At 36.2% G+C, this 24,375-nt stretch overlaps 2 protein-coding genes across 4 annotated transcripts in view; both read right to left on the minus strand.

Annotated features, from left to right (window-relative positions):
- Positions 1–24,375, minus strand: part of LOC142352794 (translocon-associated protein subunit delta-like) — a 576,117-nt gene that overhangs the window by 390,273 nt on the left and 161,469 nt on the right. Inside the window, exon 6 of one of the 3 annotated variants that reach the window (XM_075404904.1) lies at positions 20,522–21,276. The exons of the other annotated variants lie outside the window; for them this stretch is intronic. Coding sequence (XP_075261019.1) covers positions 20,635–21,276 — 642 coding nt within the window. The 3' untranslated portion in view covers positions 20,522–20,634. Of the gene's footprint in view, positions 1–20,521; positions 21,277–24,375 lie in introns of those variants that run through there. 3 annotated transcript variants of the gene reach the window in all.
- The window catches only part of LOC142352795 (uncharacterized), a 169,554-nt gene that overhangs the window by 142,579 nt on the left and 2,600 nt on the right, over positions 1–24,375 (minus strand). The gene's annotated exons all lie outside the window — the stretch shown is intronic.

Raw genomic sequence — 24,375 nt, forward strand, 5'->3', positions numbered from 1 at the left:
ATACCGGTTGCTGATATGTTGACTTTGATTCATCTTACGAAGTGCATATTTCAGGTCAGAATCGACGAGTTTTACATAGATCTGGATAAAATACTTTAGTCGATGTCTCATGAAGATTTGAATATAATAAATCAATTATACAACTCACTCGGCGTTGTTCAACCAGCATGCATCGTAGAGCAGATTTCAGAACACGAGGTCAACAATGATTATAGTTTGAAAACTTGCGACATTACGACTGACTATGATATTCAGCTCCATCTGCACTCAAATGGTTTGTCAATTTTGCACGAGAAGAAAAATTGGGGGGTTGTTTGCAATAGAAACTTTTGCATGAGAAGAATTAGTTGTGTTCTATCGTGGTGTTCATTTTACCGCTGATCAGCACTTAAGGACAAAGAAAGATTATGAGGTCGCGGATTAGTACGTTTTCACCGATGTAAGAAACGACTTTCTTATGCTAGCGACGTCACGCTTCGTTGGACTGGAGAGTCAAGGTATGCCAAGGACGACCGTACAAAACCGAAACCGTAGTCTAAGACTTATCATCAAGGCGGATCAAGGCCATGACGGATCAAGGCATGTGCAATTGGTTTTCCTTAGAAGCATATTAGAAAAAAGAAGAACTAAATTACGACTATGAAACACATCAGTTGCATTTAACAAAAACGATTAACTTCCAGAGCAAAGCAAATTGATCTGCATCGGAAGCACTGAATCCAGAAGTTTTGGAATGGATTGTGAAGGGAATCATTGCCAGCAATGTGGAAATACAGTTGACAAAATTAGTGATAAGTGATGATGCAGGTGATGGAAGTGATGTTCTATCACACAAAAAGAGGCAAGGGAAGCGAAAATAAAACAAGGAGGCAAGCGGAAATTCATGAGATCACAACCGCACGTACATTCAAGAGGAATGGAAGAGTGCTTTATTTGACTAAGATCTTAAGAAATTTTGCCGACACCTGTACCAGATACTTGACTACATAGAAGCCACATTACAAAAATTAACTAGAATGGGGCTGGGTACTCCAAGTCAAAAATTTATAAACGCAGTCAGTGCTTTCTGAGATTCGCAGAACGGCTGCACACAAAATAAATCTGTTCGAGAAGACAAAAAGAAGCTAATTTTTGATCCGAAATCAATCGAAGGTTTCCCTCCTCTGGTACAAAAAGACATTAGCCTAGCATGTACAAAGGCAACCAAAACGGCATTGGTGTGTATTCAGGCGAACTAAGCTGAAAAGGCGGAAGATTTCCACAAAAATAACTCAATGATTTTTTAGTTTGTATGAAACACCCACAAAATTAGTTTTAATGATTGAGCTGTATGTTAGGCCCGATTATTAAAAATTACTAATTTTTTTGGAAAGCTAACTTCTTTTTGCGAGAAGTGTATCATGTTATTTCAATTTATTACCAGTCTATGTGAGTTTTTGAGCTCCAAAATGCCTACCAACAAATTTTGTATGTATCGACCTCAATATCTTTTAAAAATTAAATTGTACGAAGCGACCTAATGATTGCTAAAAGTTTAAAATTAGTTATTTTTGGATAGCGATCTAATGAGAATTCGATATCTCTATTGAACTGAACCAGAGAAAGGGAAAGAATTTTAGTGTATTATGCGACCTCAATATTTTTCTACTTACACGAACAAAATGTCAATTTGAGACGAATTTCTTTTGTTAAGCACAACAAAACTCAGCCTGCGGGCCCAACTTAAATCACATTTTTGATATCTCCAAGAAAAAAAGTTATTTCCAACATAAGAAATTAGCACTAGAAAAATGATGTATGATCAGACCTCAATATTTCGTTTTTTGTAAACCAATTATTATTATTAATATTATTATTATTATTATTATTATTAGTGTTATTTTTATTATTATTGTGATATTGGAATAGCTGATCTCCTGAAATTGTAACCGGGATCTTCTACTATATACATATAAAATCGTTATTTCATTATGGTACTTATTTACTATCTTTGTACATAGCAATACCAACTGGCGCTAACTGTTCACTTTATGCCAAACGATATTAGTACTCCAAACTCTACTTCCAATAACACATTACCACATAAAACATCACTTACACAAAAACAATCGCTTTCAAATGACACTCGCAACAGAACACTATCACCACAGATAATGCGCCAGTTGGCATATTCAAATACATTACATGACAATTATTATTATCACTATTATTATTAGTATTACTATTATTATTACTAATTATAATTGTGTTGCCCATCTCCAAATGGAGCATTGATATCGTAACAAAGCACATTAGAAGTACTACATATAAACACTCTTAAACTAAATGATATTATATCTATTCTATAAACTGTTGAGTATCAATCTATAGCGGAGCTACATAGCATTGATGAATCTTTGTGTTAGTTATCAAATGTTCATTTGATAGTTGAAAGTCTTAACGTAGTGTTGACAGGTAGTTGTCTGAGTTCACTCCAAGTGTGGACGCACACCATTGAAAAAGCTCAGTTTTGCCTTTATGTGATTGTTACATAGTTGATAAACTCCACGTGGAATTTACGATTTATCGTCATCGCTTTTTATCACTCACCACATGGCGCAGTCAGCCTCACTAAAATCGCCAATAGGAGTTCCATTATTTTGGGATTCCGGAGCATATCCAGGACAAGAGTGGGCCCAGTGGTTTTCCACCTTCAAACTAGCCGTAATGGCAAAAAAAAATTAAAGGTAGAAAAACTACTGAGGACAAAATCAACCCAAGCCGATCTATTTCATCCGGCAATGCCGTCACTAGAAGATCCCAGACCAAACGAATCAGAAGAGGAAGCAAGGAAAAGAGACATAAAAAACCAAAGGAGGAAAATAGATTGGGAAAACGAATGCAAAACAATCGAATTCCGAGGCCCTTACGTAGACAGATACCCGTGGGATGAAGCAGACACAAATAAAAAGTTTACTGTATTCATCAATAGGAAAAGAAGGAACAAGAATATATCACCAAAACAACCCACACACGAAAATCGACACATGCAGCACTTACGAATTCGCCCACGAACTATCAATCACCTTCACAAAACCAAGAAAAATAACATATGACAGATTTCAAATCATAAATGCACGACAAGAACCACACGATTCACTCGAAACATTTTACAGCAGACTCAGAGAATTAGGAGCAAAAGCAGCATTCGGAGCAGTAGAACAAGATTTAGTAAAAGATTTCTTCATAGGAAAAATGAACAACACAGCAATACAAATGGAACTTCTATAGTTAGAACTTCTCTGAGAACACCAGCACAAGCCTTAGCTATGCACTGGCACGAGAACGCGGTCAACAAAATCAATAAGAAATCCTAAGAGGAAACAATTCCAATCGGAATACAACAGTAGCACATCTTTCAGCACGAAAAACAAAACCAGCCATCTTACCAACACCAAACACGAAGCAATAACCGCAATGCTGGAGATGCGGAGGATCTTTCACACCTAACCACAATAACAATGGCCCCGCAAAGATATCACAATGTAACAAATGTAAAAAACCAGGACATTTTGCAAAAATGTGCAGATCACAAATACCACCACTTCCAAAAAACAGAGGAGAGTACCAATAGAGGCAACAGACACAAACAAGAAACGTAAAGAACATAAACGAAGAAGACAATCAAGCAATAGAACCACCTCTAGAAGAAGAAGACGATGAACTAGAAACAATAGATCCGGAACCGACATTGTATATCACGGAACTATTGGCAGACTGGAGCAAAATTAACTTAATCGAAAGAGAGTTCAAAGACGTCAGAAACGATGAACTAAACAATACAACTCCACATGGAGAAATAATCATACAAACAACACTAAAAAACAAAAACAAACTCAACTGCTTGGCAGATACTGGATCTCCACGCAGCTTCATAGATATCCAGACAGCAGAAGAACTGATCCAAAAAGAAAAAAACATGAAACGGATACATGAAATTCAAATGTTTCAACAACAAGGACATACAAATCATAGGTCGACTCCAAATGGAATTACAATCTGGACCATGGACAGCCAAGAACTGCAATACCCTTGTGGTAGAACACAAATCACAACATCTGATGGGTAGAGACATTCTCACAAAACTAGGACTGGCACTAACCCAGCAACAAGCAAACAAAGGTAAGAAAGTCTTGAATATCAACGAAAATATTATCGAACAGACTTTTAGAAAATGGATCTTCAAAAATACCCCCACCTTTGCACAAGACTAGGCAGAAGCAAAAACCACATTGCAAAATTCATCTTGAAAAAAGAGAAAACACCAACACAACATAAGGGAAGAAGAGTACCGTTACATTTAGTCGAAAAAGTAGAAAAGGAACTACAAAAACTAATCGAATACAACCAAATTATCCGTTTGGAGAAATGTCCGGACAACTTATTTATAAGCCCGGTGGTAATAACTGTCAAAAATGAGAAATCAATAAAAATAGCTCTAGACTCAGAAGAATTAAACAAAGCAATCCACAAAAACAAATACCAAATGCAAAGCATAGACCATCTCACTGATTCACTCGCAATGCAGATTTCATCAAACAAAAACAAAGAAGGACCATGGTGGTTCAGTAAAATTGATCTCAAATATGCATCTAGCCAGATACCATTAGACGAAAGTATCGCAGAACATTGCAACTTCAATATACTCGGAGGCAAAGCAACAGGAACGTACATATTTATCAAAGGATTTTACGGACTAACTGATATGCCAGCAACATTCCAAAAAACAATAGACAAAACATTAGACGGATGCAAAAACTACTTTGCATTCCTGGATGACATCCTAATCGCAACAAAAGGCAAATTAAAAAAACACGAAGGGGCAGTAGATACAATACTAAACAAACTTGATATAGAAGGTTTAGCAATAAGCCTACAAAAATGCGAATTCGTAAAAATCGACAATAGAGTGGCTAGGATTCAAAATAACTCCACATGGAGTAACACCACTAATCTCCAAAACAGAAGCACTACAAAAACTAGACCCACCAAAAACATTAAAACAACTACGATCCCTTATGGGCAGCATCCATCACTTAACAAAATTTATTCCAAATTTGGCAGAAATGTCGGAGCCATTACGCCCACTATTAAAAAAAGACAATACAACTACATCGAACAAACTCAAGTGGGAGGAAAGACACACAAACACATTCTCAAAAATCAAAAAACAAATATCTAAAATCGTCGAAAAAAAACATTTCGACGAAGATAAAGAAACACGAGTGAAATGCGACGCTAGTAAACTGCGATTAGGCGCAACTTTGGAACAAAAAACACACATCTGGCACACTATTGCATTCGCAAGCAGATTCCTAAACCTGGTAGAACAAAGATATAGCACAAACGAATTAGAATTATTAGCCGTTGTATGGTCATTGGAGCACTTTAAACATTACCTTCAAGGAGCGGAGTTCACACTCCAAACGGACCACCAAGCATTATTAAAAGCCCTAAAAGAAATAGAGGCAACAAAACCTACCAAAGCAGGTTAACGCGTTGGGTAGATAGATTACTCCCATTTAATTTCAACATTGAACATATCCCAGGTAAGCAAATGGGATTCGCTGATTATTTTAGCCGAAATCCAAATGGAATAGCAACCCCACCATCCGAAGAAGATACACATTTATCATTAACCAAATAAGACTTCAAATTATTTCTAATTAAGAACACATTACGCAACAATAACAGCACCGCTAATGATAAACCGAACAGATATGACGTCACGAAACAATCTCAGCATAAGCAAACAAACACACACGCTTTTCGCCATTCTGGCCTCAGAAATCAATCGCTAACTCTCAACCCTCGAAATTTCGAAACAGATAAACCATTCTATAAACAAATACATTCTAATTCAAATAAATCCTTAAACAAATCTTTATCAATTTATACAAATAACTTTATAAATCACCATATTATCAATCAAACAGTAAACGCAACAGACCATTAATCGAAACATCCACAAGACCAATAGTTAGAAGATACAAGGACCAAACAAAAAGAAAACAACAACAACCCCCACAATGGACAATTCAACGACAAGACCCCCACTAGTAACCATAAGCACGCAAACAGAAGAAAATGACAACCTCGGGAAAGGACGAGACCCCATCCAATCAAACTTACACCCCCAAAAATTTCCACTAAGCAACAACCCCGAAAGAATGCCGGATTACAGAAAACACCTAGCAAAAGTATTTGAAGAGGAGTTCCTCACGGAGGCAACCAAACAGGATCGTTCACTAACACCAATAATAAAGATGATACGAGACAGAGAGTGCGAGAGCCTGAAGAAAACAAACAAGTATTTCCATTCACTCCGCATTGACATCGTAACAAAGCACATTAGAAGTACTACATATAAACACTCTTAAACTATATGATATTATATGTATACTATAAACTGTTGAGTATCAATCTATAGCGGAGCTACATAGCATTGATGAATCTTTGTGTTAGTTATCAAATGTTCATTTGATAGTTGAAAGTCTTAACGTAGTGTTGACAGGTAGTTGTCTGAGTTCACTCCAAGTGTGAACGCACACCATTGAAAAAGCTCAGTTTTGCTTTTATGTGATTGTTATAGAGTTGATAAACTCCACGTGGAATTTACGATTTATCGTCATCGCTTTTTATCACTCACCACATGGCGCAGTCAGCCTCACTAAAATCGCCAATAGGAGTTCCATTATTTTGGGATTCCGGAGCATATCCAGGACAAGAGTGGGCCCAGTGGTTTTCCACCTTCAAACTAGCCGTAATGGCAAAAAAAATTTAAAGGTAGAAAAACTACTGAGGACAAAATAAATACATTCTAATTCAAATAAATCCTTAAACAAATCTTTATCAATTTATACAAATAACTTTATAAATCACCATATCATCAATCAAACTTAGACTATATGATATTATATGTATTCTATAAACTGTTGAGTATCAATCTATAGCGGAGCTACATAGCATTGATGAATTTTTAGTTGCATAGTTAAGAAACTCCACGTGGAATTTACGATTTATCGTCATCGCTTTTTATCACTCACCACAATAATTATTATTTTTATTATTATATTTATAAAGCCCTATCATACACATCAAAAACATCATTGAAGGTGTATCATACACAGTGAAATATTGAGGTCTGATCATATACTGAATTCTTCAAAGTCACCTTTTGAACCAAAAATCTTCAGTTGTCTTGTGGGCGAATCTTATTCAACCCGAAAACAGATTTGCTTGCTGAATTACGGCTCTGCACAAAAACTAAAAACCAATAGTATTTCACCACAAAGTTTGCATAGCAAATTGTGAATTATTTGCTACATGCACCACCCGAAACCACACCTAACGCGAAAAAAAAGTATTCAAAGTCCAATCTCATCGCTAAATACTGAAGAAATTGAAGAACTAAACAAGCTATTCAACTAGCGTCGAATATCAAAACAAGGGAAGTGTGTTGATGGATGAAGTGTAACCAAGATTATAGACATATTATTAGGAACAATACTAAACTATATCTACTTGTATTATGATTCCATGTGGAATGCAACTTATAAACTAGAGCCCTACTACAAACGGACCACCAAGCATTATTAAAAGCCCTAAAAGAAAATAGAGGCAACAAAACCTACCAAAGCAGGTTAACGCGTTGGGTAGATCGATTACTCCCATTTAATTTCAACATTGAACATATCCCCGGTAAGCAAACGGGATTCGCTGATTATTTTAGCCGAAATCCAAATGGAATAGCAACCCCACCATCCGAAGAAGATACACATTTATCATTAACCAAATAAAAGACTTCAAATTCACTCTAATTAAGAACACATTGCGCAACAATAACAGCACCGCTAAAGATAAACCGAACAGATATGACGTCACGAAACAATCTCAGCATAAGCAAACAAACACACACGCTTTTCGCCATTCTGGCCTCAGAAATCAGTCGCTAACTCTCAACACTCGAAATTTCAAAACAGATAAACCATTCTATAAACAAATACATTCTAATTCAAATAAATCCTTAAACAAATCTTTATCAATTTATACAAATAACTTTATAAATCACCATATCATCAATCAAACTTAGACTATATGATATGATATGTATTCTATAAACTGTTGAGTATCAATCTATAGCGGAGCTACATAGCATTGATGAATTTTTAGTTGCATAGTTGATAAACTCCACGTGGAATTTACGATTTATCGTCGTCGCTTTTTATCACTCACCACAATAATTATTTTTATTATTATATTTATAAAGCCCTATCATACACATCAAAAAATCATTGAAGGTGTATCATACACAGTGAAATATTGAGTTCGTATCATAAACTGAATTCTTCAAAGTCACCTTTTGAACCAAAAATCTTCAGTTGTCTTGTGGGCGAATCTTATTCAACCCGAAAACAGATTTGCTTGCTGAATTACGGCTCTGCACAAAAATTAAAAACCAATAGTATTTCACCACAAAGTTTGCATAGCAAATTGTGAATTATTTGCTACACGCACCACCCGAAACCACACCTAACGCGAAAAAAATAAAGTATTAAAAGTCCAATCTCATCGCTAAATACTGAAAAAATTGAAGAACTAAACAAGCTATTCAACTAGCGTCGAATATCAAAACAAGGGAAGTGTGTTGATGGATGAAGTGTAACCAAGATTATAGACATATTATTAGGAACAATACTAAACTATATCTACTTGTATTATGATTCCATGTGGAATGCAACTTATAAACTAGAGTCCTACTACAAACGGACCACCAAGCATTATTAAAAGCCCTAAAAGAAAATAGAGGCAACAAAACCTACCAAAGCCGGTTAACGCGTTGGGTAGATAGATTACTCCCATTTAATTTCAACATTGAACATATCCCAGGTAAGCAAATGGGATTCGCTGATTATTTTAGCCGAAATCCAAATGGAATAGCAACCCCACCATCCGAAGAAGATACACATTTATCATTAACCAAATAAAAGACTTCAAATTCACTCTAATTAAGAACACATTGCGCAACAATAACAGCACCGCTAATGATAAACCGAACAGATATGACGTCATGAAACAATCTCAGCATAAGCAAACAAACACACACGCTTTTAGCCATTCTGGCCTCAGAAATCAATCGCTAACTCTCAACACTCGAAATTTCAAAACAGATAAACCATTCTATAAACAAATACATTCTAATTCAAATAAATCCTTAAACAAATCTTTATCAATTTATACAAATAACTTTATAAATCACCATATCATCAATCAAACTTAGACTATATGATATGATATGTATTCTATAAACTGTTGAGTATCAATCTATAGCGGAGCTACATAGCATTGATGAATTTTTAGTTGCATAGTTGATAAACTCCACGTGGAATTTACGATTTATCGTCGTCGCTTTTTATCACTCACCACAATAATTATTTTTATTATTATATTTATAAAGCCCTATCATACACATCAAAAAATCATTGAAGGTGTATCATACACAGTGAAATATTGAGTTCGTATCATAAACTGAATTCTTCAAAGTCACCTTTTGAACCAAAAATCTTCAGTTGTCTTGTGGGCGAATCTTATTCAACCCGAAAACAGATTTGCTTGCTGAATTACGGCTCTGCACAAAAACTAAAAACCAATAGTATTTCACCACAAAGTTTGCATAGCAAATTGTGAATTATTTGCTACACGCACCACCCGAAACCACACCTAACGCGAAAAAAAATAAAGTATTCAAAGTCCAATCTCATCGCTAAATACTGAAGAAATTGAAGAACTAAACAAGCTATTCAACTAGCGTCGAATATCAAAACAAGGGAAGTGTGTTGATGGATGAAGTGTAACCAAGATTATAGACATATTATTAGGAACAATACTAAACTATATCTACTTGTATTATGATTCCATGTGGAATGCAACTTATAAACTAGAGTCCTACTACAAACTGACCACCAAGCATTATTAAAAGCCCTAAAAGAAAATAGAGGCAACAAAACCTACCAAAGCAGGTTAACGCGTTGGGTAGATAGATTACTCCCATTTAATTTCAACATTGAACATATCCCAGATAAGCAAATGGGATTCGCTGATTATTTTAGCCGAAATCCAAATGGAATAGCAACCCCACCATCCGAAGAAGATACACATTTATCATTAACCAAATAAAAGACTTCAAATTCACTCTAATTAAGAACACATTGCGCAACAATAACAGCACCGCTAATGATAAACCGAACAGATATGACGTCACGAAACAATCTCAGCATAAGCAAACAAACACACACGCTTTTCGCCATTCTGGCCTCAGAAATCAATCGCTAACTCTCAACACTCGAAATTTCAAAACAGATAAACCATTCTATAAACAAATACATTCTAATTCAAATAAATCCTTAAACAAATCTTTATCAATTTATACAAATAACTTTATAAATCACCATATCATCAATCAAACTTAGACTATATGATATGATATGTATTCTATAAACTGTGGAGTATCAATCTATAGCGGAGCTACATAGCATTGATGAATTTTTAGTTCCATAGTTGATAAACTCCACGTGGAATTTACGATTTATCGTCGTCGCTTTTTATCACTCACCACAACAATTATTATTTTTATTATTATATTTATAAAGCCCTATCATACACATCAAAAAATCATTGAAGGTGTATCATACACAGTGAAATATTGAGTTCGTATCATAAACTGAATTCTTCAAAGTCACCTTTTGAACCAAAAATCTTCAGTTGTCTTGTGGGCGAATCTTATTCAACCCGAAAACAGATTTGCTTGCTGAATTACGGCTCTGCACAAAAACTAAAAACCAAAAGTATTTCACCACAAAGTTTGCATAGCAAATTGTGAATTATTTGCTACACGCATCACCCGAAACCACACCTAACGCGAAAAAAAAGTATTCAAACTCCACAATCTCATCGCTAAATACTGAAGAAATTGAAGAACTAAACAAGCTATTCAACTAGCGTCGAATATCAATGCAAGGCAAGTGTGTTGTTGGATGAAGTGTAACCAAGATCATAGACATATTATTAGGAACAAAACTAAACTATATCTACTTGTATTATGATTCCATGTGGATTGCAACTTATAAACTAGAGTCCTACTGGACGACTTTGCAGTAATCTCTTATACCGGAGTATGTACATTATGTTATGTTGTTGAGTTACTTAGATTATGTAAAGTAACAGACAGGTACAGTCTGATCCGTTCCTTCAGTTAAACGCGCAAGCGAGAAAAGGGTGATTTTTGCGTCAAGAGATAAAGCAGTTGCGTATTTCAGTTTAATCGACGGTTCTTTTTACCGATTGAGACAACTCATTCCATTTCGCAGTCAACGTCATCTAGACCCTCGTTAGACGTAGCCCTATTCTGGGAAAAAGGAGCCCAGCCTACAATAACCTAGGAAAATGGTCCACGAAAACAAAATTAGCGATATGCGCTGAAGAGAATATCCATGTAGAAACGACTTCACCCTCGACCAACAGCAGCAGAACTCGATTATCCACAAGAACCACTATATGAGCCAGCACCTCCAGACAAAATCACAGCAGAAGAACGCCAAAAAAATATAAAGCAAAGAGCGGATTTGCAAAAATCCTGCCAAACAATAGAAGATAGAGGACCAATGTTGGATAATTTAAAATGGGACGAAGCAGACATAAAAGTAAAGAGCCTGATTTATTTATCACTAGGCTTAGAAGCAACACATCTTTCATCAATGCAACCCCCACAATAACCTAGGAAAACGCACCATAGACGCACTTGTAACAAAGCTTCAGGAAACATTCAAAGAAATTAGAAATGGGACCTTTGATAGATTTCAATTTTTTCGTTGCAAACAAATTCCAGGAGAGTCACTCGAACAGATTCACTCAAGAATCAAACAAAAAGCAGCATTCTTCAACTGGGAGGACCTAAAAGAAAGTCTGGTCAGAAGCATGTTTATACAAGGAATGTCCAACCAACAGATCCAAATGGATCTCATTTCAGAAGACAGAGATCCACTTGAAACACTGATTTATGCATTAACACGCGAACGTAGACAAGAAAACCAGCAAAGAATCAGTATCATACACGCACACATTCCACAAGGAATAGACATAAACTTCAAAAAACGAAACAAAGGAACAACTCGGGGACGTTCAATTCTACCCACTCCAGCAAACAACAAAATCCCAGATTTCCGGAAATGTGGTTAAAAATTTATCAAAGGACAGACAACTGCTCCGCAAAGGAAACAATTTGCAACAATTGCAAAAAAAGTAGAACATTATGCCACAGGATGTAGGGCAGAATTACTTTTAGGAAGATTGGAAATACAACAACAACCATCAACACGAAGCAATACAAACTACGGATACAGCAAAAACAAACAATATATCCCACAACAACAACAACAGGTCAATGCACGAAGAGTACGAATTCTACAAATCACAAAAGCAGAAAACTACCCAGAGTACGAGGAAGAAACAAACGACACAGAAATCATAGACCCAGAAAGCACCTGTTATATAAGAGAAATAATTGGAAATCTTGAAAACTTCAAAAATTCATTAAATTTCACTACCATGCACACAAAGTCTGTAAACAAAAAACAACAAGGAGAATTCTGGCTCAAAACGGACCGCAACAACGAAAATCAATTGGCTGGTGGGCACTTGGAGCCCAAGATCCTTCATATCTCGTCAAACAGCAAGAGACTTGATCAGCAAATTAGGAACCAACATCATTAACAAAAGAGACGTAGGCAAGTTTTGGTGTTTCAACAACAACAACATCAACAACGACTACACAAATTAACTGGACTTAAAATCAGGAAATATATTTTCTACAAAATGCCAAATCTTGGTCGCCCACGAAATACAGTCACCCTAATGGGAAGAGATATCCTTCAAAAACTGGGAATCCAAAATTTTGCAATGTGTAACATTGCAAAACATTGCAAAATGGGTATTCCAAAAATACCCACACCTATGCACAAAATTAGGAAAGTCTAAACACAACATAGCAAAATCCACATTTAAGTGATCATTCTATCCGACAACACAAGGGACGACGAATCCTCCCATTACATCTGATGGATAAAGTAGAGAAGAACTAAAGAAACTAATCGACGAAACACAAATAAAACTCGACAAATGTTCAGATGAATGTTTAAATCCGGTAGTAATCATGGCCAAACAACACAAATCGATCAAAATAGCACCAGACTCCAAAAAGCTCAATGATTCAATACATAAAAACAAATAAGAAATGCAAAGCATCGACCACTTAATGGACACATTAGTATGTAATATAAGTGAACTATAACACAAAAATTGGACAATCAATTTTTTCGAAAATGGACCTTAAATATGCATATACCATCACATCAAAAACAAACATCTCCATCAAAAAGACTAATACATATGGTAGCTTGCAAATCACTAAGAGAAGACAATAATAACCAAGAAAAAATAAAAACAATTCTGTTTTGAGGAAAAGAGGCGAACTAAGCAGAAACAACAAGCATGGATACAAGGACCGAGCACATCAGCGACAAAAGCTCCGGTTGGAGACAACGAACTTTATAGCCGTGAACAAACAGTATCAATTGCAAAGAATAACCAGAACAAAAACGCGAAGCAAACACAAAGAGACAGCAACCAAGACAACAGCTATGAACACGTCGACGAATGCATCACACCATGCCCCAAAAAGAGACAAAAATAAAAGATTCAGAAAAACGCAAACTCAATTAAAGCCGAAGTGAAACATTCAATTATCCAAACTCCATATGGAGAAACACCAGAACAGGTCATTCATCCGAATAAATGAAGAGGAAAAGACAAAATCCCCAACGATCGAAGTAATTACTCTTACATCCGATTCAACACAAAACAGCCCCAACAAAGTGTATACATCTGATAATAAGTATGACTTCATGGTTACTTCTCCCAACAGCCCGGACATTCCAACAAATTTTACTTCCACAATATCAACGCCGAAAATAGACAAAACAGTCAAGAAAATTCAAAAACTGTATACGACTCCAATGACAAGTAACTATCCAATCGAGAACAACGCAATTCCATACGGAAGCACGCACATCGAGCAAACAGCACCAAATAGTGAAAAAACAAGTGAAACTTCAACTGACAACATACAAGCAATGAACCCCAACGCAGAAACAAACAAAAAGCAGAATAAGGAGGACAAGCCAACAGAACCCCAAGAACATGATCCCAATGAGGAACATTTCACAGCCGCAGCGTCTCCCGCAAAAAGCTCAATCTCAGACAAAGCCGAGTGACTTTTATGACGAAGAATTGCAAGACTGAAATTCTTCTTCGTGGCAGGGGGAGTGTGCTGCCCATCTCCAAATGGAGCATTGACATCGTAACAAAGCACATTAGAAGTACTACATATAAACACTCTTAAACTGAATAATATTATATCTATTCTATAAACTGTTGAGTATCAATCTATAGCGGAGCTACATAGCATTGATGAATCTTTGTGTTAGTTATCAAATGTTCATGTGATAGTTGAAAGTCTTAACGTAGTGTTGACAGGTAGTTGTCTGAGTTCACTCCAAGTGTGAACGCACACCATTGAAAAAGCTCAGTTTTGCCTTTATGTGATTGTTACATAGTTGATAAACTCCACGTGGAATTTACGATTTATCGTCATCGCTTTTTATCACTCACCACAATAATTAATATTTTTATTATTATATTTATAAAGTCATATCATACACATCAAAAAAATCATTGAAGGTGTATCATACACAGTGAAATATTGAGTTCGTATCATAAACTGAATTCTTCAAAGTCACCTTTTGAACCAAAAATCTTCAGTTGTCTTGTGGGCGAATCTTATTCAACCCGAAAACAGATTTGCTTGCTGAATTACGGCTCTGCACAAAAACTAAAAACCAAAAGTATTTCACCACAAAGTTTGCATAGCAAATTGTGAATTATTTGCTACACGCATCACCCGAAACCACACCTAACGCGAAAAAAAAGTATTCAAACTCCACAATCTCATCGCTAAATACTGAAGAAATTGAAGAACTAAACAAGCTATTCAACTAGCGTCGAATATCAATGCAAGGCAAGTGTGTTGTTGGATGAAGTGTAACCAAGATCATAGACATATTATTAGGAACAAAACTAAACTATATCTACTTGTATTATGATTCCATGTGGATTGCAACTTATAAACTAGAGTCCTACTGGACGACTTTGCAGTAATCTCTTATACCGGAGTATGTACATTATGTTATGTTGTTGAGTTACTTAGATTATGTAAAGTAACAGACAGGTACAGTCTGATCCGTTCCTTCAGTTAAACGCGCAAGCGAGAAAAGGGTGATTTTTGCGTCAAGAGATAAAGCAGTTGCGTATTTCAGTTTAATCGACGGTTCTTTTTACCGATTGAGACAACTCATTCCATTTCGCAGTCAACGTCATCTAGACCCTCGTTAGACGTAGCCCTATTCTGGGAAAAAGGAGCCCAGCCTACAATAACCTAGGAAAATGGTCCACGAAAACAAAATTAGCGATATGCGCTGAAGAGAATATCCATGTAGAAACGACTTCACCCCCGACCAACAGCAGCAGAACTCGATTATCCACAAGAACCACTATATGAGCCAGCACCTCCAGACAAAATCACAGCAGAAGAACGCCAAAAAAATATAAAGCAAAGAGCGGATTTGCAAAAATCCTGCCAAACAATAGAAGATAGAGGACCAATGTTGGATAACTTAAAATGGGACGAAGCAGACATAAAAGTAAAGAGCCTGATTTATTTATCACTAGGCTTAGAAGCAACAAACATCTTTCATCAAGGCAACCCCCACAATGACCTAGGAAAATGCACCATAGACTCACTTGTAATAAAGCTTCAGGAAACATTCAGAGAAATTAGAAAAGGGACCTTTGATAGATTTCAATTTTTTCGTTGCACACAAAATCCAGGAGAGTCACTCGAACGGATTCACTCAAGAATCAAACAAAAAGCAGCATTCTGTTTTTTAGTATTTATATGTTCTTTTTTATTTCAAAAAAAATGTGACCACTTTTATGTCTTTAGCAATTTTTAACACGAAGCAATACAAACTACGGATACAGCAAAAACAAACAACATATCCCACAAAAACAACAACAGGTCAATGCACGAAGAGTACGAAACCTACAAATCACACAAGCAGAAAACTACCCAGAGTAGAAGAAACAAACGACACAAAACCATAGACCCAGAAAGCACCTGTTATAAAAGAGAAATAATGGAAGATTGGAAATCTGAAAACTTTAAAAATTCATTAAATTTCACTACCATGCACAAAAAGTCTGTAAACAAAAAACAAGGAGAATTCTGGCTCAAAACAGACCGCAACAACGAAAATCAATTGGCTGGTGGACACTGGGAGCCCGAGATCCTTCATATCTCGTCAAACAGCAAGAGCAAATTAGGAACCAACATCATTAACAAAACAACAGACGTAGGCGAGTTTTGGTGTTTCAACAACAACATCAACATCGACTACACAAATTAACTGGACTTGAAATCAGGAAAAATATTTTCTACAAAATGCCAAATCTTGGTCGTCCCACGAAATACAGTCACCCTAATGGGAAGAGATATCCTTCAAAAAATGGGAACCCAAGATATACAATCCTTACAAAACAACATTGCAAAATGAGTATTCCAAAAATACCCACACCTATGCACAAAATTAGGAAAGTCTAAACACAACATAGCAAAATCCACACGAATCCTCCCATTACATCTGATCGATAAAGTAGAGAAAGAACGAAAGAAATTAATCGACGAAATACAAATAAAACTCGACAAATGTTCAGATGAATATTTAAACCCGGTAGTAATCATGGCCAAGAAAGACAAATCCATCAAACTAGCACTAGACTCCAGAAAAACTCAATGATTCAATACATAAAAACAAATATGAAATGCAAAGCATCGACCACTTAATGGACACATTAGTTTGTAAAATAAGTGAACTAAAACACAAAATTTGAACAATATTCGAAAATAGACGTTAAATATGCATATAGCCAGAAACCCCAACACAGAGATACGCAAAAACATTGCAACTTCAACATTCTGTAGGGATATGCAACTGGAACATATAGTTTCATGAACGGTTTCTACGGACTAACAGATATGCCGGCCACATTCCAAAAAGCAGTTGATCTCACTTTAAACATAAAATCAGCACACGCCTTTCTAGATGACATAATAATAATAACGAAAGGAGCAATAAAAGAGCATGAAACAGTATAGATAAACTAATAAAAATATTAGACGAAGAAAACCTAGCAATCAGCTTAAGCAAATGCGAAAGTGCAGTTACCGAAGTAATTTGGTTAGGATACCAGATAAATCCAGAAGGAAAAAAATCTACAGTCCGAAAAAAAGAATCAATAAAGAGAATGGACGCACCAAAAACATTAAGACAATTGAGAACATTTATGTGAACTATACACCGTTTAATAAAATATATCGAAAGCCTTTCAGAACTATCAGCACCACTCCGGCGGCTCCTTTCAAATGAAGAAATCAAAAACACGAAATTAAATTTGAACAAAGAATACTCCAAAGCATTCCAGAAAATAAAACTTGCAATCAAACAAATAATGGGAAACAATCATTTCGATACATATAGATAGAAACGCGTACGATGTGACGCAAGCAAATCGGGCCTAGGCGCATGCCTAGAACAAAATTAACAATACGTGTTACCCTATAGCATACGGTAGCCGATTCCTGAACACATACGAACTTAAGTACAGCATAAACGAACTAGAGCTTCTATCAGTCGTGTGGTCCTTAGAACACTTTATATATTACCTATAGGGCTCAAAATACACACTTCAAATGGATCACAAAGCATTACTAACGGCATTAAAGACAATAGAGGAAATAAAAACATTTCAGAGTAGATTAACTCGCTGGGTAGACCGTCCACTTCCTTTCAATTTTGCAATCGAACTCATAGCTAGAATGAATATGGGATTTGCTGACTATCTAAGCAAGTAACCCGCATCTAAATTAGTACCACCTTCAAAGGAGGATTAACATTTGTAATAAACTTAATTGACCCATTCAAACTTGTGCTAGAAAAAAGCAGACAGATAATAAGCACTACTCCGCTTACGCAACATTCACAACACGCCTTTAGCCATTCGTTACCTACAAATCAGTCACAATCTATTTAACAAAACTTACACAAAACAAATTGAATAAATTCCACAGTTTACATCTGTACCAGAAATAATCCAGCCAAAAACACATTCAATCAACCGATTCCAAAAAGATAGAGGCTCTAACAAAAACAAAATGGAACAACTTGAACCCTTAGATAATCCCCTAAAAGCAGGTCCCTTCCCCAATCAATCAAATTCCAGCACAATCGGAACTCAAACAGAAAATTCCTCAAACAATGGTCAAGAATTAAGACCACTCAAAACACAGATTTGCCAAAATCCTTTCGAAAAAATAACATTTGAGAATTCTCCAAATTACTTGATAAAGACCTTAAGAGCGATAACTCCAGCAGATCAGAAGATTAATCGAACTCCAAGACTGGGAGGCCATTAAAAACCTCTCGAAATAATGATAGCCTCAGGCGCGAATTATCTGTCAATCCAAATGCATGCATTCTTTATGATGGTAAATTATACATACCAACTCAAATTCGGAACACCATACGAAATTCAATTCATAAGACGCACCAGGACAGGCGGTATGATATATCTCTCCCAACTCATCTGGTATCCCCAAATTCATAGGGACTCGTCGCCTTCGACCAAAATCACTAATTCCCAGAAACACGCACAAATTTGCCCCCCCCCCTCAGCGAAACAAACGAAGAAATCCAAATGGATTTCTTAGGGCCAATTTCACACAACAATAAAGACAGATATATCCTTGTAACAATAGACAGATACTCAAGATACCCACATGAAGAAACACAACAATTGCGACACAGACACAGCAATAACTTACCTAAAAGATTACAAAATTTTACGGCATACCTCGAATCATGCGCTGTGACCACGAACAAGCATCTAAATAAAAAACTTTGATGTATTCTGCAAAGACAACAACATCAAACTAATCATAGCTCCCTCAGGGAACCAGCGAACAAGGCCAGCTCGAGCCGCATCGACGATATGGAACCATCGCACACGGACTCGGTACAATCCAAAATTCAGAACAGCCTTGAATAATCCCTTATAATAAGGGATTATAAGGGAATAATCCCTTAAGACTCTTATAAACTCGTTATGGACAAATATTGTTATGATTATTATCTTCACTTTGTACATATGATGGTAGGGTATTGTCTACGCCTATCGGCAGCTTGGACCAGTTACTTGAGTTGCACGTTCCGAACGGAACGATGTCTAAGACGCAGTGAGTGTATGATAGAGAACGCAAGCGAGAATTTAACTCTTCGTATACGCTTTTTGTAAGTTTACTTTGATGGCTCAAAGCCTATCACCACAATTATTATAAATTTTTTTAATATTATTATGATATTATTAATAAACTACATCTGATTGACGGGGACAGCAGTATTATGATAAGTATTTTTGTTGTTATCGAATTGAAAAACGATACATCTCGCCACAGTCGACAGAAATCGCTATAATAGAATTTTAAACCTCCATTAGAAAAACCCTCGCCCAGCTGATCCAATACTGATGCGGGAAGAATTGAACCCTTAAAAATTCACATATCACAGGGTTGTCGGATTCTTGAAAAAAAACTTAAAATATAACCGAATAAACGTCGAAAGAATTGCTCTCGAACGACTAGTGGGAGCTCTAATCAATTGCCGCCTGCTTTAGTCGGGGGGGGGGCAGGGAGGGAGCCTATATGAGACTAAGAAAATCAATAGTGCGCTTCAAATAACATTAGAGGTTAAAATATACAACTAGTAAGATTTAAAGTGAATAATGGCACCAGTCTCGGCGCACTTTTCATTTGATTTTTAGTATTAAATTGCCGCCAATTGAGTTCAGCTGCTTGAAATTGTGATTGAGAGAGAATTTTAGATCACGCGAAACTCAAAAACTCAAGGGCGTAAAAGTCACTCGAATAGTCAAAACTGTCAAGCAAAAATTTTGAATAAAAAAGACACACACGTTTACAATAATTGCTATGAACTTCGTTCAAGAGCAATTAAAAATCAGTCATGTTTCTTTTATGTGTCTAGAATTACAATTCATGCTGCAAACATTTTTTAGTATATGCCAAAATTGCCTCTCAGACTTAAACTGCGCATAGCTGCGGTGGTCATGTAGACTAAAGCAGCCTCCATTAAACAGTAAAGCAATTAAAAGGTTTTACAACATCGATTAGAGCACACCATTTAACTGTGCGCTAATAGCAACAGAATCTACTCGTTTATTAAGAGATATGAGACAACTGTTTTACACAAAAATAGGATTTTTTTTCTAATTGTAGAATATAAATTCAGTTATTAATATTTCTGCTTGCTAAGAAGACGAAACACTCGCTATAACACATCGGTAGAGTCAAGTTTAAACTTGAGAATAAGAAGCTGCTGCAGTTACCGAACGAACTGGAAGTGATTTGAAGCTCTGGCCGCCTTGCGACTCAAAACTCAGGTCAACTCGGACTTCATGTAAACGTTTTTCCACATTTTCAGATGCGCTATCTGTTTCTAAACTTGACACGACCTCGCTTGGCACTGGTGGAACGGAACTTTCAGATGACCCTTGTTCGAAAATTTCAGGATTGTTCGAAACATGCGTAACATTGTAAGCACTTGATTGATAAAGTCCGCTTCCCAACGCTGAGCTGTTAGGGCTTTCATTTTGACCATTTGTAGTGTGACTAGGATTCATTGGTACTTCCAAATTCGAATCATTTTTTCCGGCAGATTCCTTTTTCACTCTCTCAGTTCCACGCGCAGCTGAACTCGAAGTTCCGGGTTCATTTGGTGTCGCATCACAACCAGAAGCCACGTGAACAGCAAGGTTGTCTGTTGTATCAGGAATACTAATTAGCGGGTTGTTCTGTACATAAATTACTCGGTTGAAAGCTTTCAATCTCCTCCACAATTGCACGTATACTTTACACTGCACATACATGAAGACGATTCCTCCTATGAATCCGATTGCCACTACCACTAACTTCGTCCAGAATGGCCAGTGGAACTCCTATGCATAAATCACAATTTATAAACATAGCTGGCAGATTGTCAGAAAAAAGTAGCCCCAGCTTCGTAGATCTACAGTTTCAAAACGATTAAAAGATTTCGAGACGTTTATTTTCATTAAGAAACTGTTCAACTTATTGCTGCTCTCGAAAAACCTTCAATTAGAGTGACGCATACACTCAGTTAAGTTGTTTTTGAGCGAGTTACGTCTGACCAAAAGATCGTGATGTGATAGCCGTAACAAAAATCTTGACGACAAATTAAAAACATAAACGACTAAACGTCGGAAGAATTGCTCTCAAACGACTAGTGAGAGCTCTAATCAATTGCAGCCTGCTTCAGTCGGGGGGAGCCTAAATGGGACTAAGAAGTTAAATAGTGGGCCTCAAATAACCACATTAGAGGTTAACATATACTGCTATTAAGATTTAAAGAAAAAATGGCACCAGTTTCGGCGCACTATTCATTTGACTTTTAGTATTAAATTGCCGCCAATTGAATTCAGCTGCTTGAAATTCTGATTGAGTGAGAATTTTAGATCACCCGAATCGCAAAAAGTCAAGGGCGAAAAAGTCACTCGAAAGGTCAAAATTGTCAAGCAAAATTTTGCATAAAAAAAGACACACGTTTACAATAATTGCTATGAACTTCGTTCAAGAGCAATTCAAAAACATAGCCGGCAAATTACTGGAAAATAGCCGCTGTTGACGCACATCGAATTTAAACAGAAAACAATAAGAAAAATTGACAGAAATTTTCTGCGTGTCAAAGATTGCTCTAATTTGGTGCGCAGTTTGTTGGATTTTAAAATTCTATTTCCACTTTATTCAGCTTCTATCACTGAAGGCTAATAAGCTTAATTTTAATGCCAGCTAGCAACCGTCCTAATGAACCTTGATAACCTAATGCACTATGACCAGTCATTATCGGTTTATACAGTTTTAAACGTTGCTCTTTTGACTTTAACAGTATTCACTACATTGCGAAATTCAATGAGTGAAATAAATTAAAATCTATTCAATGGAAACAATGGGTAAGTCAATGGAAACAATGAGTAAGACTTATGTATAACGAAAAACGTGAAAACTAAAAACAACGGAACATCACACGCTTTTTCGCTCCACTTTCCGTTTCGGCGTGACCAAAATCCCTCCTCCAAAGTGAATTAAAAAATTAGCAAAATGTGTGAGAATATCTTCATACAATTATACGCTATAAAAGACAGCGCACTAAAACAAATCAAAATCTTTGAATTGTAAAAAAGGAGAGCGCCTAAATAATAGCCCTTGAGAAGCTGGCAGCAGCTATTAAAAAATATAGCAGGGCAGGCCTTGAATTACAATACAAAATATTGAATTCCTCTAAGAGCTGAATATTAAAATCTCCAGCAACATCGAATTTCAATAAAAAACAACAAAAACATTTCTTTCTCCAAAACCTAATAATGTACAACTTATTGATAATTACAACAGTTTAAATAACTATCGACAATAAAAAACATCCTTGAAATGCTGTAAGAGCAATGCTTACAATTGGAGACAAGGTAAACGAAAAGGGAGCAGAAAGCTGAAGAATTTAGGAAAAATCAGAAAACTTTCAAAAATTAGTTGCCTCAATTAACTATGAGCATATAACTAATTATTTAAGTCCTTAGCCACAGCATGCCGTACATTATTAGAAGTCAAAAGCATGTTTTATTAATTGCATTAGGAAAAAGTAGAAAAATTAACCTCAAGAACTCAAAAATTCACAAACTTCTTAAGAACAATTGGTATCTAAGTAAAAAATATAATAGCTAACAATGCCAGCCCACAAATTGACCAAAATTACTCTGCGCTAGATGGCCAATAAGAACTATTAATATTGCGCAAAAAACGAAGACCGCAAGAAAAGCAACAGAAACGGGCAGAACTCAAAAATCCATTCAGAAAACAAATACTGTCAAAGTAATAAACATAAACCGACAAATGTCGGAAGAATTGCTCTTGAACGACAGGCGAGGCAGTTTAATTCAGGGGCTGTAGCCTAGATCAAATAAAGGGTGCAAATTCCCCCCCCCCCCCGGGATTCGAACCACTGCCCTCCCGATCCACAGCCACAACTACTAACCACTGCGCTACAGATCACATACCTCACTTATTCTGCAACCGAATTTATATTAACTTTACTTCAGAGCAATAGAGATCACTCAAAAATGAAGAACGAAAGCGTGAAAAAGTCACTTTAGAAGTCAAAGAAAGAATGTTCTAGAAGAAAAGCGCAAAATGGTCAAGCGAAAAATTTGCATATAAAAAAGACACACATGTTTACAATAATTGCTATGAACTGCGTTCAAGAGCAATTAATTAGGTGTATTTCTGGACGAAAATTATATTTCGATTTCTCACAGTCCCATTTAAATTTTATTTGAATAGAAGTCCATCAACCTAAGAAAGCATGTTTCAATGAACTACAGTAACCTAAAGAGCGTTTTTATCATTCAATTATTAAACAATGAGAACGAATGCCTCATCAAGCTATCTGACGTTGCTCCAAGTACATTCCATCAAGCAAATTGTATTTATTATCACCTATAAATACATCCCATCGACTAAGTAGTCGTTTTTATCCTTGAAAAATTTGTTCATGCGTCTTATATTAGCTTTACTTCAGAGCAATAGAGATCACTCAAAAATGAAGAACGAAAGCGTGAAAAAGTCACTTTAGAAGTCAAAGAATGTTCTAGAAGAAAAGCGCAAAAATGTCAAGCGAAAAATTTGCATAAAAAAAGACACACACGTTTACAATAATTGCTATGAACTGCGTTCAAGAGCAATTAAACATAACCGAATAAACGTCGGAAGAATTGCTCTTGAACAACTAGTAGGAGCTCTAATCAATTGCATCATGCTTCAGTCGGGGGGGGGGGGAGGAGGGGAGCTTAAATGAGACTAAGAAGTTCAATATTGGGCTCCAAATAACCACAGAGGTTAACATATACCACTATTAAGATTTAAAGTAAAAAACGGCACTAGTTTCGGCGCACTTTTCATTTGAGTTTTAGTATTAAATTGCCGCCAGTTGAATTCAGCTGCTTGAAATTGTAATTGAGAGAAAATTT

This window comes from Convolutriloba macropyga, chromosome 14, assembly GCF_964194025.1.
Source record: "Convolutriloba macropyga chromosome 14, txConMacr16.3, whole genome shotgun sequence".
Lineage (NCBI taxonomy): Eukaryota > Metazoa > Xenacoelomorpha > Acoela > Convolutidae > Convolutriloba > Convolutriloba macropyga.